This window comes from Rhinoraja longicauda, chromosome 41, assembly GCF_053455715.1.
Source record: "Rhinoraja longicauda isolate Sanriku21f chromosome 41, sRhiLon1.1, whole genome shotgun sequence".
In the NCBI taxonomy this organism is placed as follows: Eukaryota; Metazoa; Chordata; class Chondrichthyes; order Rajiformes; family Arhynchobatidae; genus Rhinoraja; species Rhinoraja longicauda.
Window position 1 is genome coordinate 12786260 of NC_135993.1, and position 18151 is coordinate 12804410.

General features: G+C 49.8%; 1 protein-coding gene across 5 annotated transcripts in view; it reads left to right on the plus strand.

Moving 5' to 3' along the window:
• Positions 1-18151, plus strand: part of LOC144611871 (ryanodine receptor 1-like) — a 479550-nt gene that overhangs the window by 73487 nt on the left and 387912 nt on the right. For all 5 annotated transcript variants that reach the window (XM_078431182.1, XM_078431183.1, XM_078431185.1 and 2 more), the window contains exon 9: positions 1099-1195. In XM_078431182.1, the coding sequence (XP_078287308.1) occupies positions 1099-1195 (97 nt within the window). The remainder of the gene's footprint in view (positions 1-1098; positions 1196-18151) is intronic.

The window sequence follows — 18151 nt, forward strand, 5'->3', positions numbered from 1 at the left end:
CCTCAGCATTGGAGCACCGCAAGGCTGTGTACTCTCCCCTCTCCTTTACTCTCTCTACACCAACGACTGCACCTTCACAGACTCCTCTGTCAAGCTCCTCAAGTTTGCAGATGACACTACCCTGATTGGACTGATCCAGGATGGGGAGGAATCTGCCTACAGATGGGAAGTGACACAGTTGGCATCCTGGTGCCATTGCAACAACCTGGAGTTTAATGTTCTTAAGACAGTGGAACTAATTGTAGACTTTAGGAGAGCTCCCCCTCCCCCCACTCACCATCAACAACACCACAGTCACATCTGTGGAGTTATTTAAGTTCCTTGGAACCATCATCTCCAGGGACCTTAAATGGGGGGCCACCATCGACTCCACAGTCAAAAGGCCCAACAGAGGATGTACTTCCTGCGGCAACTGAAGAAACACAATCTGCCACAGGCAATGATGGTCCAATTCTATACTGCTATCATTGAGTCCGTCCTCACCTTCTCCACCATGGTTTGGTTTGGCTCAGCCACCAAGCACGACATCCGGAGGCTGCAACGGATAGTTCGCACAGTTGAGAAGGTTGTTGGCTGCAACCTTCCCCCCATTGACGAACTGTACACTGCAAGGGCCAGGAAGCGAGCGGGCAAGATCATCTGACCCCTCTCACCCTGGCCACAAACTCTTCGAAGCACTTCCCTCTGGAAGGCGACTCCGGACTGTCAAAGCAGCCACAGCCAGACATAAAAACAGCTTTTTTTCCCACGAGTGATAGTTTTACTCAATAACCAAAATCTGTAGTCTCTTTTTTGCTCTGGTTTATTTTCACCCACATGTTTAGACCGTATTGGGGTATCCTTATTGTTCTGATGTGGTTATGCTTTATTCTTAATTGTTAACTGTATGTTTGTGGTGTTATTTGTGAGCGGAGCACCAAGACACATTCCTTGTATATGCATACTTGGCCAATAAACTTATTCATTCATTCCTTTAATCGGCAATCTATACAAAACTTAAAAGTTAGAAAATGCGAAATGTTGAAATTGTAACTTTTTGATTATTTACAGAATGTATTTATATTTCTTCACACTGTATTCTTTTGTTGATGTGCACAGGATTTTTAACTGGAGGGCATGTTCTTCGCCTGTTCCATGGTCATATGGATGAATGTCTTACCGTAGCATCATTTGATCAGAATGAAGATCAACGCAGGTCAGTTTATCATTTGGCATTGATTTAATCTTTTGGAAAGATTCTGTTTTCAGTTGTAAAGTTTTTGCTTTTAAGAGTAAAATAAGTATCTTTCAAAATAACACCATACTTCCGGTGGATGTGCCACTTGCAGTAACATTGGACTTCATGACTTCTCTTTTCATGACATGGCTATTCTCTTTTCTAACTAAACACTTTGTGCTAGGATCGTTGAACCATGGAGGTATCACAATTGACCTCTATACCATGAAGGGGAAATATCGGGTCCAGTTTCAGTATTTGCTTATTATTCAGTGATCTCCTGCTGGAACATGCATATGCGTGAGCAAGGACAAATGTGACCTGGATTTGTAATTGTGGGCCACAATTCGTATGCTTCCTGAGTGATACATATTCACTTGCTGTACATTTTGCAGCTAGTCTACTCTGTTCCGAGATTAGACCACTCGAGAGAGTGCAAAGGAGATTCACCAGGACATTATTAGATCGGAGGACCTTAATTGTTGGGAGAGATTGGATAGCTAAGCCTCTTTTATCCTTAAGTGAAGGTGGCCTGATAGGAGTATATAAGAATGTGAAGGCATAGATGGGATAGTTAGTCAAATTATTTTTCCCATGGTTGGGATCACAAAAGCAAGAGACAAAATGCTGGAGTAACTCAGCATCTCTACAGAAAATGGCGAGGTGACTTTTCAGGTCGAGACCCTTCAGACTGATCGTAATAGGGAGAGCGGGGAAAAGAAATTGAAGTGATAAAGGGCAGGACAAATCAGGGCTGGCAAGAGAGAGGTTCCCTAATAGACAGATTGTTGGATGGAGATAGGTATGCTCCCAAGAGGGACACATAGTTAAGACTTTTAGTGGGGAGACTGGTGCAAGATCAGCGAGGGTTCAGGTAAAGGGAGTGGAGGGGGAATAAAGTAAGGGTGGAGAAGTGTTGGGAGGGAAGAAAGGGAGGGAGAAGCGAGGTGTTTGAATAAAGGGCCTGTCCCACTAAGGCGATTTCTTTAGAAGACTACGCTGTCGCCACACGGTCGTGAGTCGTCTCCAAAGAGTCGTAGCGTTTTTCTGGTCGCCGCTGGATTTTGAGATGTTTAAAAAATTTCTGCGACTGTTGGTTTGATGCCAATGATCGTAGCTTGACGTCTCCTGATGTACGTGCTGACGTAGGTTGTCGCCGATGCTGACTTCGGTGAATTCCATTGGCGACTACCTACGTCAACTGGTGACAGGTACCAGCATTAAAACCGGAGGCCAAAATGACGTGCATTGTCTTCAGTTGTCACCGACAGGGTCGTAGCTTGTCGCGGGTAGACGTAGGTTGTCGTCCTAAGTCGCGACGATTAGGTTGCCAGTTGTTGGTAGCGTGCCGTAGCTTGATGTTGACTAGGTGGTAGGTTGTTGTAGCTTGTTGTGGACATTGTCGTAGGGGGGGTCCAGTCGCCGGTTTTTCGGCGACCTGCTATGACTATAACAGTCGCCTAAGTGGGACAGGCCCTAAAGTTACCTAAAATTGGCAATTTCATTGTTCATCCCGTTGGGTTGAAAGCTATCCAATCAAAATATGAGCTGCTGTTCCTTCAGCTTGCATGTGGTTTACCTCTGGCAATGGAGGAGGACCCCGCTAGATGCGATGATATGGAAAAAGCAAGAGGGTATAGGTATAATGTGAGCGATATAAATTTTAAAGGGGATCTGAGGGGAAAGTATTTTATACAGGGAGTAGTTGATATCTAGAATGTGTTGCCAGAGAGGTGATGGAATCGGATACAATTACTAAATTTAAGAGAGATTTAGACAAAAACATAAATAGGCACGCAGAGAAGGATACTGTCCTAATGCTGACAAATGTCCAGTTCAATGGCCTTTAAATTGCTGACTTGGAATAGTATTAGTGTAGAGATTACTTTTCTTATATTTTGCTTTCCATCTACCGCAGTTACTGTCAGTCTGAGTGGACACACATTTAATCAACTGTTTGTGAAATGCCAAAAGACTGAATTGTACAAAGGTGATCACTAAATGTCAATAACTTGAAATATTAAAATATTTGATTGGAGATTTACATGTGGGCCTTAGAATTCAGAAAATGCACCTTTCAAATCAGTTGTGTACTGCACATTTGGATATGTTCATGAGTATAGAGAACGCAGGATAATGCTTTTTAAAACTGGTGATGTCCATGAATCGCAGACTTCAAGCAGTCATTGCATGCAAAGCATATACAACAAAATGCCAAACATGACTACTTTCATTTACATGACATTGCTGTGTCCCAAACATTATGGTGCCCTGAAATTGAGGGACAATGTAGAATTTTCTACATGGTGAAACCAAAATGTATAAAAATGGCCTTTATTAAAATCTGACAATATGCACTTTAACCACATGTGATTTTTTTTCTATTAAAAATTTCAAATTGTGGAGTACAGAGGCAAATAAATAAATGATGGGTCTTTGTCCCAAACATTATGGAGAGCACTGTAGATGATAAACATCATTGTACCCATAATCGACATGTGATTTGATGTTTGGCTAAGTGTTGCATTCATTTAGGAATGAATGAAAACTAGATTCCAGGCAAAGTTCTCCACAGATGCTAAAGAAGCAGATAGTACAGAGTATAGAACTTTATTGTCATTCGGTACAGATACCGAACGAAATTAAAGCAGTCACAGAATACAACAAAAAAGAAAAGAACACAGGACACACGACCCCAACACAAACATCCATCACAGTGACTCCAAACACCCCCTCACTGTGATGGATGTTTGTGTTGGGGTCGTGTGTCCTGTGTTCTTTTCTTTTTTGTTGTATTCTGTGACTGCTTTAATTTCGTTCGGTATCTGTACCGAATGACAATAAAGTGGATGGAAGGCCCCGCGGCCGAGCCGCACCGGGCACTGAAACGTCCCGCGGCCGAGCCGCGCCGGCGATGTTGAGTCCAGCGGCCGAGCCATGCCGGGCAATGGAAGGCCCCGCGGCCGAGAAGCACCGGGTGCTGCCAAGTCCTGCGGCCGAGCCGCGCCGCGCCGGCGATGTTAAGTCCAGCGTTAAGTCCAGCGGCCGAGCCGCGCCGGGCGATGGAAGGCCCCGCGGCCGGGCGCTGAACCGTTCCGCAGCCGCGCCGGGCGATGGAAGGCCCCGCGGCCGAGCCACACCGAGCGCTGAAACGTCCCGCAGCCGTACCGGGCGATGGAAGGCCCCGCGGCAGAGCCGCGCCGGGCACTGTTAGGTCCCGCGGCCGAGCCGGCGATGGAAGGCCCCGCGGGCGATGGAAGGCTCCGCGGCCGAGCTGCGCCCCGGGGAAGAGATCTAATAAAAGAAAGGTTTCTCCCACCCACACATACACAGCCAAAAACAGAAACAGTGGCTCTCTATTTGCCGCTGAGCACTGTTTAAATTATCCACAAGACCAGTTCCAAAAACATTTAACACAACGCAATCTATTACACTGACATTCTGATGAAACACTATTTTTTTCACTGTAGTCTAGCGTGGAGGTAATGCCTGCAATGTATGCCATGTGCTAACTCTTCAAACCTTGCTCCATAATGTGAGGATAGCCCTCAGCATAGTTCTATTGCTTGTGTTCTCTAAAGGGCCTGTCCCACTTACGCGTTTTTTTAGGCGACTGCCGTAGTCGTAGCAGGTCGCCGAAAAAACGGCGTCTGGACCCCCCTACAACAATGTCTATGACAAGCTGCAACAACCAACCACCTCGTCGACGTCAAGCTATGGCAAGCTACCGGCGACCCAATCTTAGGACGTCCACCTACGACAATCGAAGTCAACTTACGTCTACCTACGACAAGCTCCGACCCTGAAGGCAACTGAAGACAATTCATGTTTTACCCAGTTTCCCTATAAAAGGGGGTGTATGGTAGGGTTTCCAATCATTCTGCATCATGACTATTTGAACGTGATGCCATGAGAAACTACTCTGAAATACAATTACATAAATTTTCCATCAAAATGTCCAGAATTTCCTTTAATGATATTGAAACAAACAATTAAAAAAAGGTTGATAAGGACATACAACAGTCCATACAAAAATATTGTAATAAGCTTCAATAAATTTAAACAGATACAAGTACAAAAACATACAAAACCAAACATCATTTATGGATACATTACACTGATGGGTGATCAGATCAAGTCCGCACTTGGAATTCACCGAAGTCAGCACTGGCGACGACCTACGTCAGGATACGTCAAGCTACGCTCATTGGCGTCAAACCCACTGTTGCTGAAAATGTTTCAACATTCTGAAAATCCAGCGGCGACCAGAAAGACGCTACGACTCTTTGGAGACTACACACAACCATACAGGCGACACCCCGACGACCATGTGGCAACAGCCTGATCGCCTGTAGTCGCCTAAAAAATCACCAAAGTGGGACAGGCCCTTAATATCCATATTTGGAAAACAACATCATGAATAGGAAATATATTTGCTTTGTGTGTGTTGCTTGATCAGTATTCTGGAATTAGGTAGAAATATTTAATCACAGATATTGTCAAGAATGTGGCTCCCTGCTATACGCAATGGAAGAACTGTACCCATCTGCAGGTGACAGCAATTCAAGGGAAACCTGAATCCTCTTATTGAAGGATTTCTTTAGTCTGTCTCCTGCTGTTACTGATCTTTCTCACGAATCATAAGCTTAAACCAAGCAAACCAAATGCCAATATATTTTTATGCATCCAGTCAAGACCTAACCATGACTTTTTTCATTGCATTTCCTAAGCATCTATCTTCCACGGACCTTTTCTTGCCACTCTGTTAATGTGCTGTACTCCCGTTGGGACTGCAGCCAGGCAAGTGAATGATATTGCTTTTTAACAGTGTACATTGTAGATAGACAATAGACAATAGCCAATAGGTGCAGGAGTAGGCCATTCGTTGTGATCATGGCTGATCATCCACAATCAGTAACCCGTGCCTGCCTTCTCCCCGTATTCCTTGATTCCGCTAGCCCCAAGAACTCTCTTTTAAATTCATCTAGTGAATTGGCCTCTACTGCCTACCGTGGCAGAGAATTCCACAAATTCACAACTCTCTGGGTGAAAAAGTACTTTCTCATCTCAGTTTTAAACGGTTTCTCCTTTATTGTTAGACTGTAGCCCCTGGTTCAGGAATCCCCCAACATTGGGACCATTTTTCCTGCATCTAGCTTGTCCAGTTCTTTTATAATGTTACATCATTCTATAATTAATTTCTATAAGATCCCCTGTCATCCTTCTAAATTCCAGTGAATACAAGCCCAGTCTTTCCAATCTTTCCTCGTATGACAGTCCCACCATCCCGGAAATTACCCTCGTGAACCTTTGCTGCACTGCCTCCATAGCAAGGATGTTCTTCCTCAAATTAGGAGACCAAAACTGCACACAATACTCCAGATGTGGTCTCACCAGGGCCTTGTACAACTGCAGAACGACCTCTTTACTCCTATACTCAAATCCTCTCGTTATGAAGGCCAACATGCCATTAACTTTCTTCACTGCCTGCTGTACCTGCATGTTTACTTTCAGTGATTGGTGTACAAGGACACCCAGGTCTCGTTGCACTTCCCTTTTTCATAATCTGACACCATTGAGATAATAATCTGCCACCTTGTTCTTGCCTCCAAAGTGGATAACCTCACATTTATCTACATTATACTGCATCTGCCATGCCTTTGCCCATTCACTCAACCTGTTCAAGTCACCCAGCAACCTCCTAGCATCCTCTTCGCAGTTCACACTGCCACCCAGCTTTGTGTCATCTGCAAATTTGTCAGTGTTACTTTTAATCCCATCATCTTAATCATTAATATATATTGTAAATAGTTGCGGCCCCAACACCGAGCACTCCACTCGCCACTGCCTGCCTGCTCTGTTTCCTGTCTGCCAACCAATTCTCTATCTATGTCAATACCCTACCCCCAATACTGTGTGCTGTAATTTTGCCCACTAATCTCCTGTGTGGGACCTTATCAAAGGCTTTCTGAAAGTCCAGTTACACTACATCCACTGGCTGTCCTTCATCCATTTTACTTGTCACATCCTCAAAAAATCCAGAAGATTAGTTAAGCATGATTTCCCTTTCATAAATCCATGCTGACTTGGACTTTTATTGCTATCCAAATGCACCGGTATTCTTCTTAGGCCCTCTCGGTCATGGCTGACCATGGGTGATGCATCCTAGTTGGCTGCTTGCTCCACACCTCGGCTAGAGCAGCGTCGCCTGTGGCTGAAGAGACCAATGCGGGAGTGACAGTCTCTGTCACAAAGGTCACATTTGTGCGTGGTCTCTGGTCTGTTGAAGTTGCTGCGCTCCTTTCTGCGTGCCCGCTTTTCTGCCGCTGTGTTCATCAGTTTCTCTTCCCCCGTTTTGAGATGTTGGTTCAGGGTACCTCTCCACTTTGTTACGGTCAGCTGCAAGGCTCTCCCAGGACTCCACATCGATGTCGAGCACCTTCAAATCTCTCTTGCAGACATCCTTGTAAAGTAGCTGGGGGCGGCCGATGGTTCTCCTCCCAGATGTCAGCTCTCCATAGAGGATGTTTTTTGGAATACGGCCATCCTCCATGCGGTGGACATGGCCCAGCCACCGCAGCCTGCGCTGCCTGAGTAGAGTGTACATACTCGGAAGGCCAGCGCGAGACAGAATCTCGGTGTTGGACACTCTGTCTTGCCAGGATATACCCAGGATACGGCAGATGCTACTGAGGTGGAAGGTGTTGAGTCTTCTCTCCAGTCTGGCATATGTAGTCCATGTCTCACTGCCGTACAGCAGCGTGCTGTTGACACAAGCATTGTAGACTGCTATCTTTGTCTTCACTGTCAGCTTTGGATTGGTCCACACGCGAGTTGTGAGGCAAGCGAGAGTTGTAGCTGCCTTCCCGATCCTCTTGTCAATCTCTGTGTCCAAGGAGAGGTTGTCGGTGATGGTGGAGCCGAGGTACGTGAACTGATGGAAGGCATCGAGTTCGTACTCGTCGATGGTGATGACAGGTGGTGCCTCTGTATCCTGTCCCAGGACGTTCGTCTTCTTCAGGCTGATGGTCAGCCCAAAGTCCTTGCAAGCCCGATAGAAGCGGTCCATCAATGACTGTAGTTCCTGCTGGGTGTGGGACACAACTGCTGCGTCATCGGCGAACAACATGTCTCTGATGAGAGCTTCACGTACTATTGTCTTGGCTCGGAGGCGGGTGAGGTTGAAGAGCTTGCCATCTGATCTAGTACGCAGGTAGATCCCCTCTGTTGCGGTGCCGAAGGCATGTTTCAGGAGCAGAGCGATGAAAATCCCAAAGAGTGTGGGAGCGAGGATGCAGCCTTGTTTGACGCCACTGCGGATGTCGAAGGGCTTCGAGAAACTGCCATTGAACTGCACTGTCCCCTTCGTGTTGATGTGGAAGGATTCCATCATGCTCTGCAGTTTTGGGGGCAGCCGATTTTTGGGAGAGCCTTGACTAGGCTATCTCTGCTGTCGAAGTCAAACGCCTTGGTGAGGTCAATGAAAGTAATATATTCAAATGCACCGTTATTACCTCTTTAATAATTTATTCCAGCATCTTTCCCATCTCCGAAGTCAGGCTAACTGGTCTGTAATTCCCCGTTTTCTCTCTCTCGCTCCTTTCTTGAAAAGTGGGATAACATGAGCTATCCTCCAATCCACAGGAACTGATCCTGAATCTTTTGAACATTGCAAAATGATCCACTTTGAGCCACCTCCCTGAGGACCTTGGGATGCGGACCTTCGGGCCCAGGGGATTTATCATCCTTCATCCCATTAGTCTACCCAATACTATTTCTCGCCTAATGAAAAAAAAAATCAGTTCCTCTACCCCCCCCTAGAATCTCTGTCCTCTAGTACATCTGGGAGATTGTTTGTGTCTTCCTTAGTGAAGACATATCCGAAGTACCTGTTCAACTCTTCTGCCATTTCCTTGTTACCCATAATAATTTCACCCGTGTCTGCCTTCAAGGGACCCACATTTGACTTTGCTACTCATTTTCTCTTAACATATTTAAAGAAGCTTTTACTGTCCTTTATATTCTTGGCCAGCTTCCCATCGTAGTTCATCTTTTGCCTGTTTTGTTACCTTCTGTTGTCCTATGAAAGTTTCCCAATCCTCTGGCTTCCACTTTGCTGTGTTATACACCTTTTCCTTTAGTTTTATTCCATCCATAATTTCCCTTGTCAGCCATGGTTGCCTCCTATTCCCCTTAGAATCTTTCTTCCTTTTGGAATGAAATGATCCTGCGACTTCTGGATTATGCCCACAAATTCCTGCCATTGCTGTTCCACCATCATTCCTGCTAGGATCCCTTTCCAGTCAACCTTGGCCAGCTCCTCTCTCATGCCTTCATAGTCCCCTTTGTTCAACTGCAACACTGACACTTCTTCTCAAATTGCAGATTAAAACTAATCATATTATGATCACTACCTCCAAGCGGTTCGTTTACCTCGAGTTCTCATCAAATCTGGTTCATTGGACACCACTAAATCAAGAATTGCCTTTTCTCTGGCTCCATTACAAGCTGCTCGAAGAATCCATCTTGGAGGCACTCTACAATCTCTCTTTCTTGGGGTCCAGAACCAACCTGATTTTCCCAGTCTACCTGCATATTGAAATCCCCCATCACCACAGAAGCATTACCTTTCTTACATGCCAGTTTTAACTCCTGCTGCATCTTACACCCTACATCCGGGCTACTATTTGGGGGTCTGTGGATAACACCAATTAGTGTCTTCTTGCCTTTATAATTCCTCAACTCAATCCACAGTGACTCTACCTCGTCAGTCCCTATGTCGCCCCTCGCAAGGGACTGAATTTCATCCCTCACCAACAGAGCTACCCCACCGCCTGTGCCCACCTGGCTGTCCTTTCTATAGGATGTATAACCCTGAATATTAAGTTCCCAGGCCCGATCCTCCTGCAGCCACGTCTCTGTAATCCCCACAATGTCATATCTACCAGCCTCAAGCTCATTTACTTCACCGCTTATACTTCGCGCATTCCTATACAATACTTTAAATTCCTTACTCATCTCACCCTTCACATCGATCCCTATTACACTTGGCCATACTCTCCTATCCCTTTGTGAGCTTTCTTTCCCATTAATTCTGGGGTCAGCCACACATTCAGGTCCTGTATATCCCTGTTCCTGCTGTCGCCAGCACGAGGAACTGGAAGCAAACCGGAGATAACCACCCTGGAGGTCCTGCTTTTCAGCATTTATCTGAGCTCTCTAAAGTCACGCTGCAGAATATTCATCCTCTTCTTTCCGACATCGTTTGTGCCGACATGCACCACCACTTCCGGCTGTTCACCTTCGCCCTTGAGGATTTTCTGCACTCTGTCCGTGACATCCTGGCACCAGGGAGGCAGCACACCATCCTTGAATCCCGCCTGTTGCCGCAGAAACCCCTGTCCGTACCTCTCACAATGGAGTCTCCTACTACCACGGCGTTGCCTGACGTCGGCCTCTTTGGTTTTGGCTCAACAGCACTTTTTGCTTCGCAAACCAGTCTGCCGCTCAGTGTGGTAGCGTCTTCTTCCCCGACAGCTTCCAAGTGGGTGAACCTGTTCTCAAGAGGTACAACACCCGGGGACATTTGCACTCCAAGTTTCCTTCCCTTTCTCACCGTCACCCACCTTCTCTCTTCCAGTACCTTTGGTGTAACAATCTCACTGTAGGACTTGTCGAGCAATGACTCAGTTTCTCGGATGAACCTGAGGTCATCCACTTGCTTCTCCAATTCCCCAACACAGTCCTTCAGGAGCTGAACCTGGATACACATCTCACACTTGTAGGAGCCAGAGGCACCAGCAGTGTCCCTGACCTCCCATATCCTGCAAGCATCACACGGAATCAGCTTGCTTGACATTTCCTTCTTTCGTCTCACCCTCTCCAGCTTTTGGTGTGGCGTCCTCCCTCATCCTCCTTGCCGAAGACTCGCAGCCATAGTCTCGCACTTTTCTCACAAGACTCGTAGCCAAAGACTCGCACTTCCCTCAACAGGTGCGCACCCCTTGAGCAGGCCTTGCTTATATCAGTTGCTAAATTGACTAATTGCCCAATTTACCAATCATCCAATCTAATTGTTCAGCCAATCCCCACACTCACTCCTAACCTTCCTTCCTCTGATGAGCTTGAAGGTATGTGCTTTGCCTGACCTGCACTCAAAGACTGCTAACCTGCTCTTTGCTCTCTTTTTAAACCTGCACTCAAGACTCACCACGCTGCTGCTTTGCCCGACCTGCGCTCAAAGACTTAATGATTTAGCTGATGGGATTAAAAGTAACACTAGCAAATTTGCAGATGACACAAAAGTGGGTGGCATTGTGAACTGCAAAGAGGATGCCAGGAGGTTTCAGGGTGACTTGGACAGGTTGAGTGAGTGGGCAAATGCATGGGAAATGCAGGATAATGTAGATAAATGTGAGGTTTGTAGCGAGTCCAAATCGAGCGATGTTATCAGCCTTTATTCTTGGTAAAAACCGTGACAAAACGCAACGCACTTAGTTTTGGACACGCACTAACTTAACTTGCTAATCTCTCGAGTTTGGCGCCAGACTGACGAATACCCCGCGCTCCCGCACCACGTGACCCGTTAGCCAATCCGAGGATTCGAGACCCCCTGCCCAATCCGTATGTCCCTACATGACCCCCCCCCAGAACCCTCGAAACCATACCTCATGGGCGCCCGAACCTCCCGCCCGGAACACGTACGGAGGGGGGAAACTGATACCGCCAGCGTGACAGGAGGCGGGGAGGACGCCGCCGCTAGAGGCGATGGAGGGGCCACGGGAGTGGAGGGTGTAGGTGACGGGGAGCGCTTGATCGGCAACGGCGGCCTGGGCCCAGCCGTAGGCGGCGGGGGGCCGAGAGGTGGAAAACAGGGCGCCGCTGGCGGAACCAGTGGGGCGGCCACAGGCCAACCCCGACGTGGAGGCTGGGCCACCGACACGGGGAGGTCTTGGTCCAAATGGGCCGGCTTGAGCCGGGATACCGAAACGAGCTCCTGGCGATTTCCCACCTGCAAGGTGAAGGTGACAGTCCCTCTTTTCAACACCTGGAATGGGCCCTGGTAAACCGGCCGAAGAGGGGGGCGGTGGGAATCTTTTCGAAGGAACACAAAATCACAGTCCCGCAAGTCCGATGGAACGTGGACTGCTGTGCTTCCGTGACTGGAGGTCGGGACTGGAGCCAGAGAACCCACCCGAGCCCGGAGGGAACCCAAAACCGATGTGACGGACGGCGGCAAGGCGGAAGTGGAAGGGAGAATGTCACCCGGCACCCGCAGGGGCGAACCGTAGACGAGCTCGGCCGAGGATGTACCCAGCTCAGCCTTCGGGGCCGTATGAATGCCGAGGAGGACCCAAGGCAGCTGGTCAGCCCAATCGTGGCAGGTCAGGCGGGCACAGAGGGACGCCTTCAGCTGCCGATGGAAGCGCTCAACCATCCCGTTGGCTTGGGGACGATAGGCGGTGGTCTGCTGTAAGCGAGACCCATACAACTGTGCCAGCGCGGCCCAGAGGGACGAGGTGAACTGGGCCCCCCGATCTGTGGTGATGATAGCCGGTACGCCGAAACGGACCACCCAATGCAATGCCAGGGCCCGTGCACAGGAGGCCGCCGAGGTGTCCGACAACAGGAGCGCCTCCGGCCAACGTGTGAACCGATCAACCACCGTCAGCAGATGAGTATAACCCCTGGAATAGGGCAATGGACCAACCAAATCCACATGGATATGGAAAAAATGGACGGGGGGAATCTCGAATCTCTGGTACGGGGGCTGGACATGGCGATGAACTTTGGAGGTCTGGCACGGAATGCAGGCACACGCCCAAGCTGCCACCTGCTTCCGCAGGCCGTGCCAGACAAATCGGGCGGCCACCATGGCTGAAGTCGCCCTGATGGACGGATGTGCCAGGCCATGAATGGCCTCAAAAACCTTACGCCGCAGGGCGGTCGGCACCACCGGGCGTGGAAGGGAAACGTCGCACCACAACTTGGTACCTGTGGGGCCACACGCCACCTGTTCCAAACGCAGTCCCGAGGCTGTGGAGGCGTACACCGCGGCAGTTCCTTCCAGGCGCTGAGCCTCCGCTAGCTCCTGGAAATCCACCTGTCCGCATACCGCGGCTACGGAGGGAATATCCGGCCGGGACAGGGCATCGGCAACGGCGTTAAGCCTACCCGCAATGTGACGGACATCGGTGGTGAACTCCAAAATCAGGGTGAGGTGCCGCTGCTGGCGAGCCGACCACGGATCAGAAACCTTAGCAAAAGCGAATGTCAGAGGTTTGTGATCCGTGTAGGCCACAAAAGAGCGGCCCTCCAAAAAATAACGGAAGTGGCAGACCACTAAATAGAGGGCCAGGATCTCCCTATCGAATGCACTATATTTGAGCTCAGCTCGAGAGAGCTGCCGGCTGAAAAACGCCAGGGGCTGCCAGTGACCGTCGACCTGCTGCTCCAAAATCCCACCCACCACCACGTCTGAGGCGTCCACCGTCAGAGCCGTGGGGGCGGAGGAGCGCGGGTGTACTAGCATGGTGGCGTTGGCGAGGGCCTGTTTGACCGCGACAAAAGCCGTCTCTGCAGCTGCGGACCATACCAACTCAGCGGGGTTACCCGCGAGGCATTGAAAAAGGGGGCGCATGACCCGAGCTGCTGCAGGCACGAACCGGTGATAAAAGTTCACCATGCCCACGAATTCCTGCAGGCCCTTGATGGTAGTAGGGCGTGGAAAAGAGCAGACCGCGTCCACCTTAGCTGGCAAAGGAGTGGCACCGGCCGGTGTAACCCGGTGACCCAAAAAATCTACCGCCGACAGGCCGAATTGGCATTTGGACGGATGGAGAATCAGGCCGTGGTCTTGCAGCCTCTGGAACACCGTGCGGAGGTGGACTAAGTGCTCCTGGACCGAACGGCTGGCAATCAAAATGTCATCGAGGTAAATAAACACGAACGGCAACCCTCGACCCACACGGTCCATCAGACGCTGGAATGCCTCAGCTGCGTTTTTAAGGCCGAAAGGCATGCGCAACCACTCAAATAACCCGAACGGAGTAATAGTAGCCGTCTTTGGAATGTCCGGCGGGTGGACCGGGATCTGATGATAACCCTGCACTAAATCGATCTTAGAAAAAATTGTCGCCCCCTCCAGGCTGGCTGAGAAGTCCTGTATGTGCGGAATCGGGTAGCGGTCCGGCCGTGTTGCCGCGTTAAGTCGTCGGAAATCCCCACATGGTCTCCACCCCCCAGATGCCTTGGAAACCATATGCAAGGGGGAGGCCCATGGACTACTCGAAGGCCGCACAATTTCCAGCCTCTCCAAGTTTAGGAACTCCTCTCGAGCCATGGCCAGCTTGTTGGGTGGGAGGCGCCGTGCCCAGGCAAAAACCGGCGGTCCCTCGGTCGGGATGAAATGAACGACCCCATGCTTCTCGGAAGGTGCATCGAACCGCTGAACGAGGAGCTGCGGGAAGTCTGCTAGGACCGCATCGAACTGACTGGGGGCCGTGGTACTGGCCTGGATAGCTGGGCTGGGTGGGGCGGCGCTTGGAGGGTCCGCAGGCCCCGTACCTCGGGGCCGTACGCTAGCCGAGGGTTGCAGGCCCCTCCCGCGGACGTCTACGACCAACGAAAACGCCCATAGGAAATCCGCGCCCAAAATGGCCTGGCCCACATCCGCAACGATGAAATTCCAACGGTAGGTCCTGGACTCGAAGGACAGGGACATGGTCCTTTTACCGTAAGTGCGGATGGCACTACCGTTCACCGCAATGAGGGGCGGGCCCTTCCACCCCGCTCGAACTTCACAGTCGTAGGGGGGCACAATGCTCACAACCGCTCCCGTATCCACCAGAAAGACGATCCCGGTACCTTGGTCCGTAGCGTAGAGGCGGCAGTTACGGCCAATCGAGACTGCCTCTACATTCGATCGGCAAAGGCATTTCCCGGAAACGAACACGGGGCTCTGCAGCTTTGGGCCTCACTGCCCCACCGCTGATGGAAGAAACACCAGCCGCGCCTATTCGGCCCTGTTGCTCGAGCCCGCTGCCAATAAGCAGGCACCGCAGCCCCTTCTTGGCGGGCTGACTGCGAAATAGCGGCCGATGCGTCGCTCTCTCGGCCGCTCCACCGACTGCCGCTGGGCCTCGAAACCCGGTTAACCGAGTCGTCTCGGGTGTGTCGCTCCCTGACGAGCGCGTCGGCTTTCTCGGCGAACGCTACCGGATCTTCAAACGAGACGTCCGCCAACACTAACCTGACGTCCCTGGGTAGCTTCTCCCGAAAAGCCGCTTCGAAAACCATGCACGGCTGATGGTCGCCCATCAATGTCAGCATCTTGGTCATCATCTCCGACGGTAGCTGCTGCCCCAGCTCCGGTAAATGGAGGAGCTTCAGAGCCCGCTGGTTCTGGCCCCAGCCGAAAGTCCTCAGTAGGAGCCTCTTGAGCCCCACATACTGCTCTGTTTGGGGTGGGCTGGTCAGGTACTGACCCACCCGTGCGGCCACCTCCGGCTGTAGACAGCTCACCAGGTGGTGGAACTTCTCCTGGTCTTCCTCCACCCTCTTAAGATGGAACTGGGATTCCGCCTGCACGAACCACAGGTGCGGCTGATGGGCCCAGAACGGCGGTAGGTGAACCTCGCCCGCGCTCGCTCCCACCTGCGACATGCTGCTGTGCTCTTCAAATCTTACGTTCGGGGTCACCAATGTAGCGAGTCCAAATTGAGTGATGTTATCAAAGCCTTTATTCTTGGTAAAAACCGTGACAAAACGCAACGCACTTAGTTTTGGACACGCACTAACAACTTGCTAATCTCTCGAGTTTGGCGCCAGACTGACGAATACCCCGCGTTCCCGCACCACGTGACCCGTTAGCCAATCCGAGGGTTCGAGCCCCCCTGGCCAATCCGTATGTTCCTACAGGTTATCCATTGTGGTTGCAAGAACAAGGAGGCAGATTATTATCTCAATGGTGTCAGATTAGGAAAAAGGGAAGTACAACTTGGGTGTCCTTGTACATCAGTCACTGAAAGTAAACATGCAGGTACAGCAGGCAGTGAAGAAAGCTAATGTCATGTTGGCCTTCATAACGAGAGGATTTGAGTATAGGAGTAAAGGGATCCTTCTGCTGTTGTGCAGGGCCCTGGTGAGACCTCATCTGGAGTATTATGTGCAGTTTTGGTCTCCTAATTTGAGGAAGGACACCCTTGCTATTGAGGCAGTGCTGCGTAGGTTCACAAGGTTAATCCCTGGGACGGCGGAACTGTCATATGAGGAAAAATTGGAAAGACTGGGCTTGTATACACTGGAATTTACAAGGATGAGAGAGGATCTTGTAGAAACATATAAAATTATAAAAGGACTGGACAAGCTAGATGCAGGAAAAATGTTCCCAATGTTGGGGGGAGTCCAGAACCAGGGGACACAGTCTAAGAATAATGGGGAGGCCATTTAAAACTGAGATGAGAAAAAACTTTTTCACCCAGAGAGAGTTGTGAATTTGTGGAATTCTCTGCCACAGAAGGCAGTCGAGGCCAATTCACTGGATGAATTTAAAAGAGAGTTAGATAGAGCTCTAGAGGCTAGCAGAATCAAGGGATATGGGGAGAAGGCAGGCACGGGTTACTGATTGTGGATAATCAGCCATGATCACAATGAATGGCGATGTTGGCTCTAAGGACCAAAATGGTCTCCTCCTGCACCTATTTTCTATGTTACCCTTAATACTTCAATCACTCGCCCTTCCCAATTTCCTAAGAGTAGGTCAAGTTTTTCCCACTCCCTTGGAGGACCCTCTACATATTGGCAAAGGAAACTTTCACATTTGACAAATTCCATCCCGTCTAAGCCCTTATACTCGGTTTTTGTAATGACTATAATATCCCAGCTGCATGTACCTACTATCCATGCCCTGAGTTAATCTGTTTTATGCATCAGGCCTGTCGCATTGAAATTAATCCAACCCTCTATCCTTGCCCCCTGCTGTGCTCCTGCCTATCCTGTCTACTTGGTTTCTTTGACTTCTAGTCTTTCACGTGCCTGACACCTGCTTTGGATCATGTCCCCCTGCCAGTCTAGTTTAAACCTTCCCGTGTGGCACTCACAAACCTGCCCCCCAGGATATTGGTTATCCTGCAGTTCAGACCTGTCTCTCTTGTTACAGGTCACCTCTGCCCCAGAAGAGATTCCAATGGTCTGAAAATCCTAACCATGCCCACTGTACCAACTCCTCAGCCACGCATCGACCTTGTTTATATTCCTGTTCTTACCCTCACAAACAAGTGACTTCGGGAGCAATCCTGAGATTACTTCCCTTAAGCTCCATCTTTAACCTTTTGCCTAACTCCTTGTATTCACTTCGCAGGACCTCTTCCCTTTTCCTGCCTATGTCATCAATGACAATATTCACAATGACGTCCGGCTGCTCATCTTCCCCCTTGAGAATGTTCTGCAGCTGCTCAACACACAAAATGTCCTGCCTGTCCTCCTAACTATTGAGTCTCCTATCACTATCGCTGTGCCTGACTTCACTCTTCCTCGCTGTGCTTCAGAGTCAGACCCAGTGGCACAATGCCACTGTTGCTCTGCCCTAGCTGGTCACCCCCCCCCCCCCCCCCGCCCAAAGGAACATACCTGTTGTCGAGGGGAATGGCCACAGGATTCCAGCACCCTCTGCCTACTCCCTTTCCTGGGTAGTCACCCATTTACTTTCTGCCTCTACCCTAGGCATGACCACCTCACTATAACTCCTGTCTGTGACCTCAGTCTCTCAGTGATCCTGAGGTTGTCCAACTGCTGGTCCAGTTCACTAACACGGTCTTTTAGCAGCTGCAGCTGGACGTACCTGTTGCAGGTAGGGTCCTCAGGGACACTGGAAGTCTCCACTACTTCCCACATTCTGCAGGAAGAGCATATAATTGCCCTAACTGGATCTAGGAT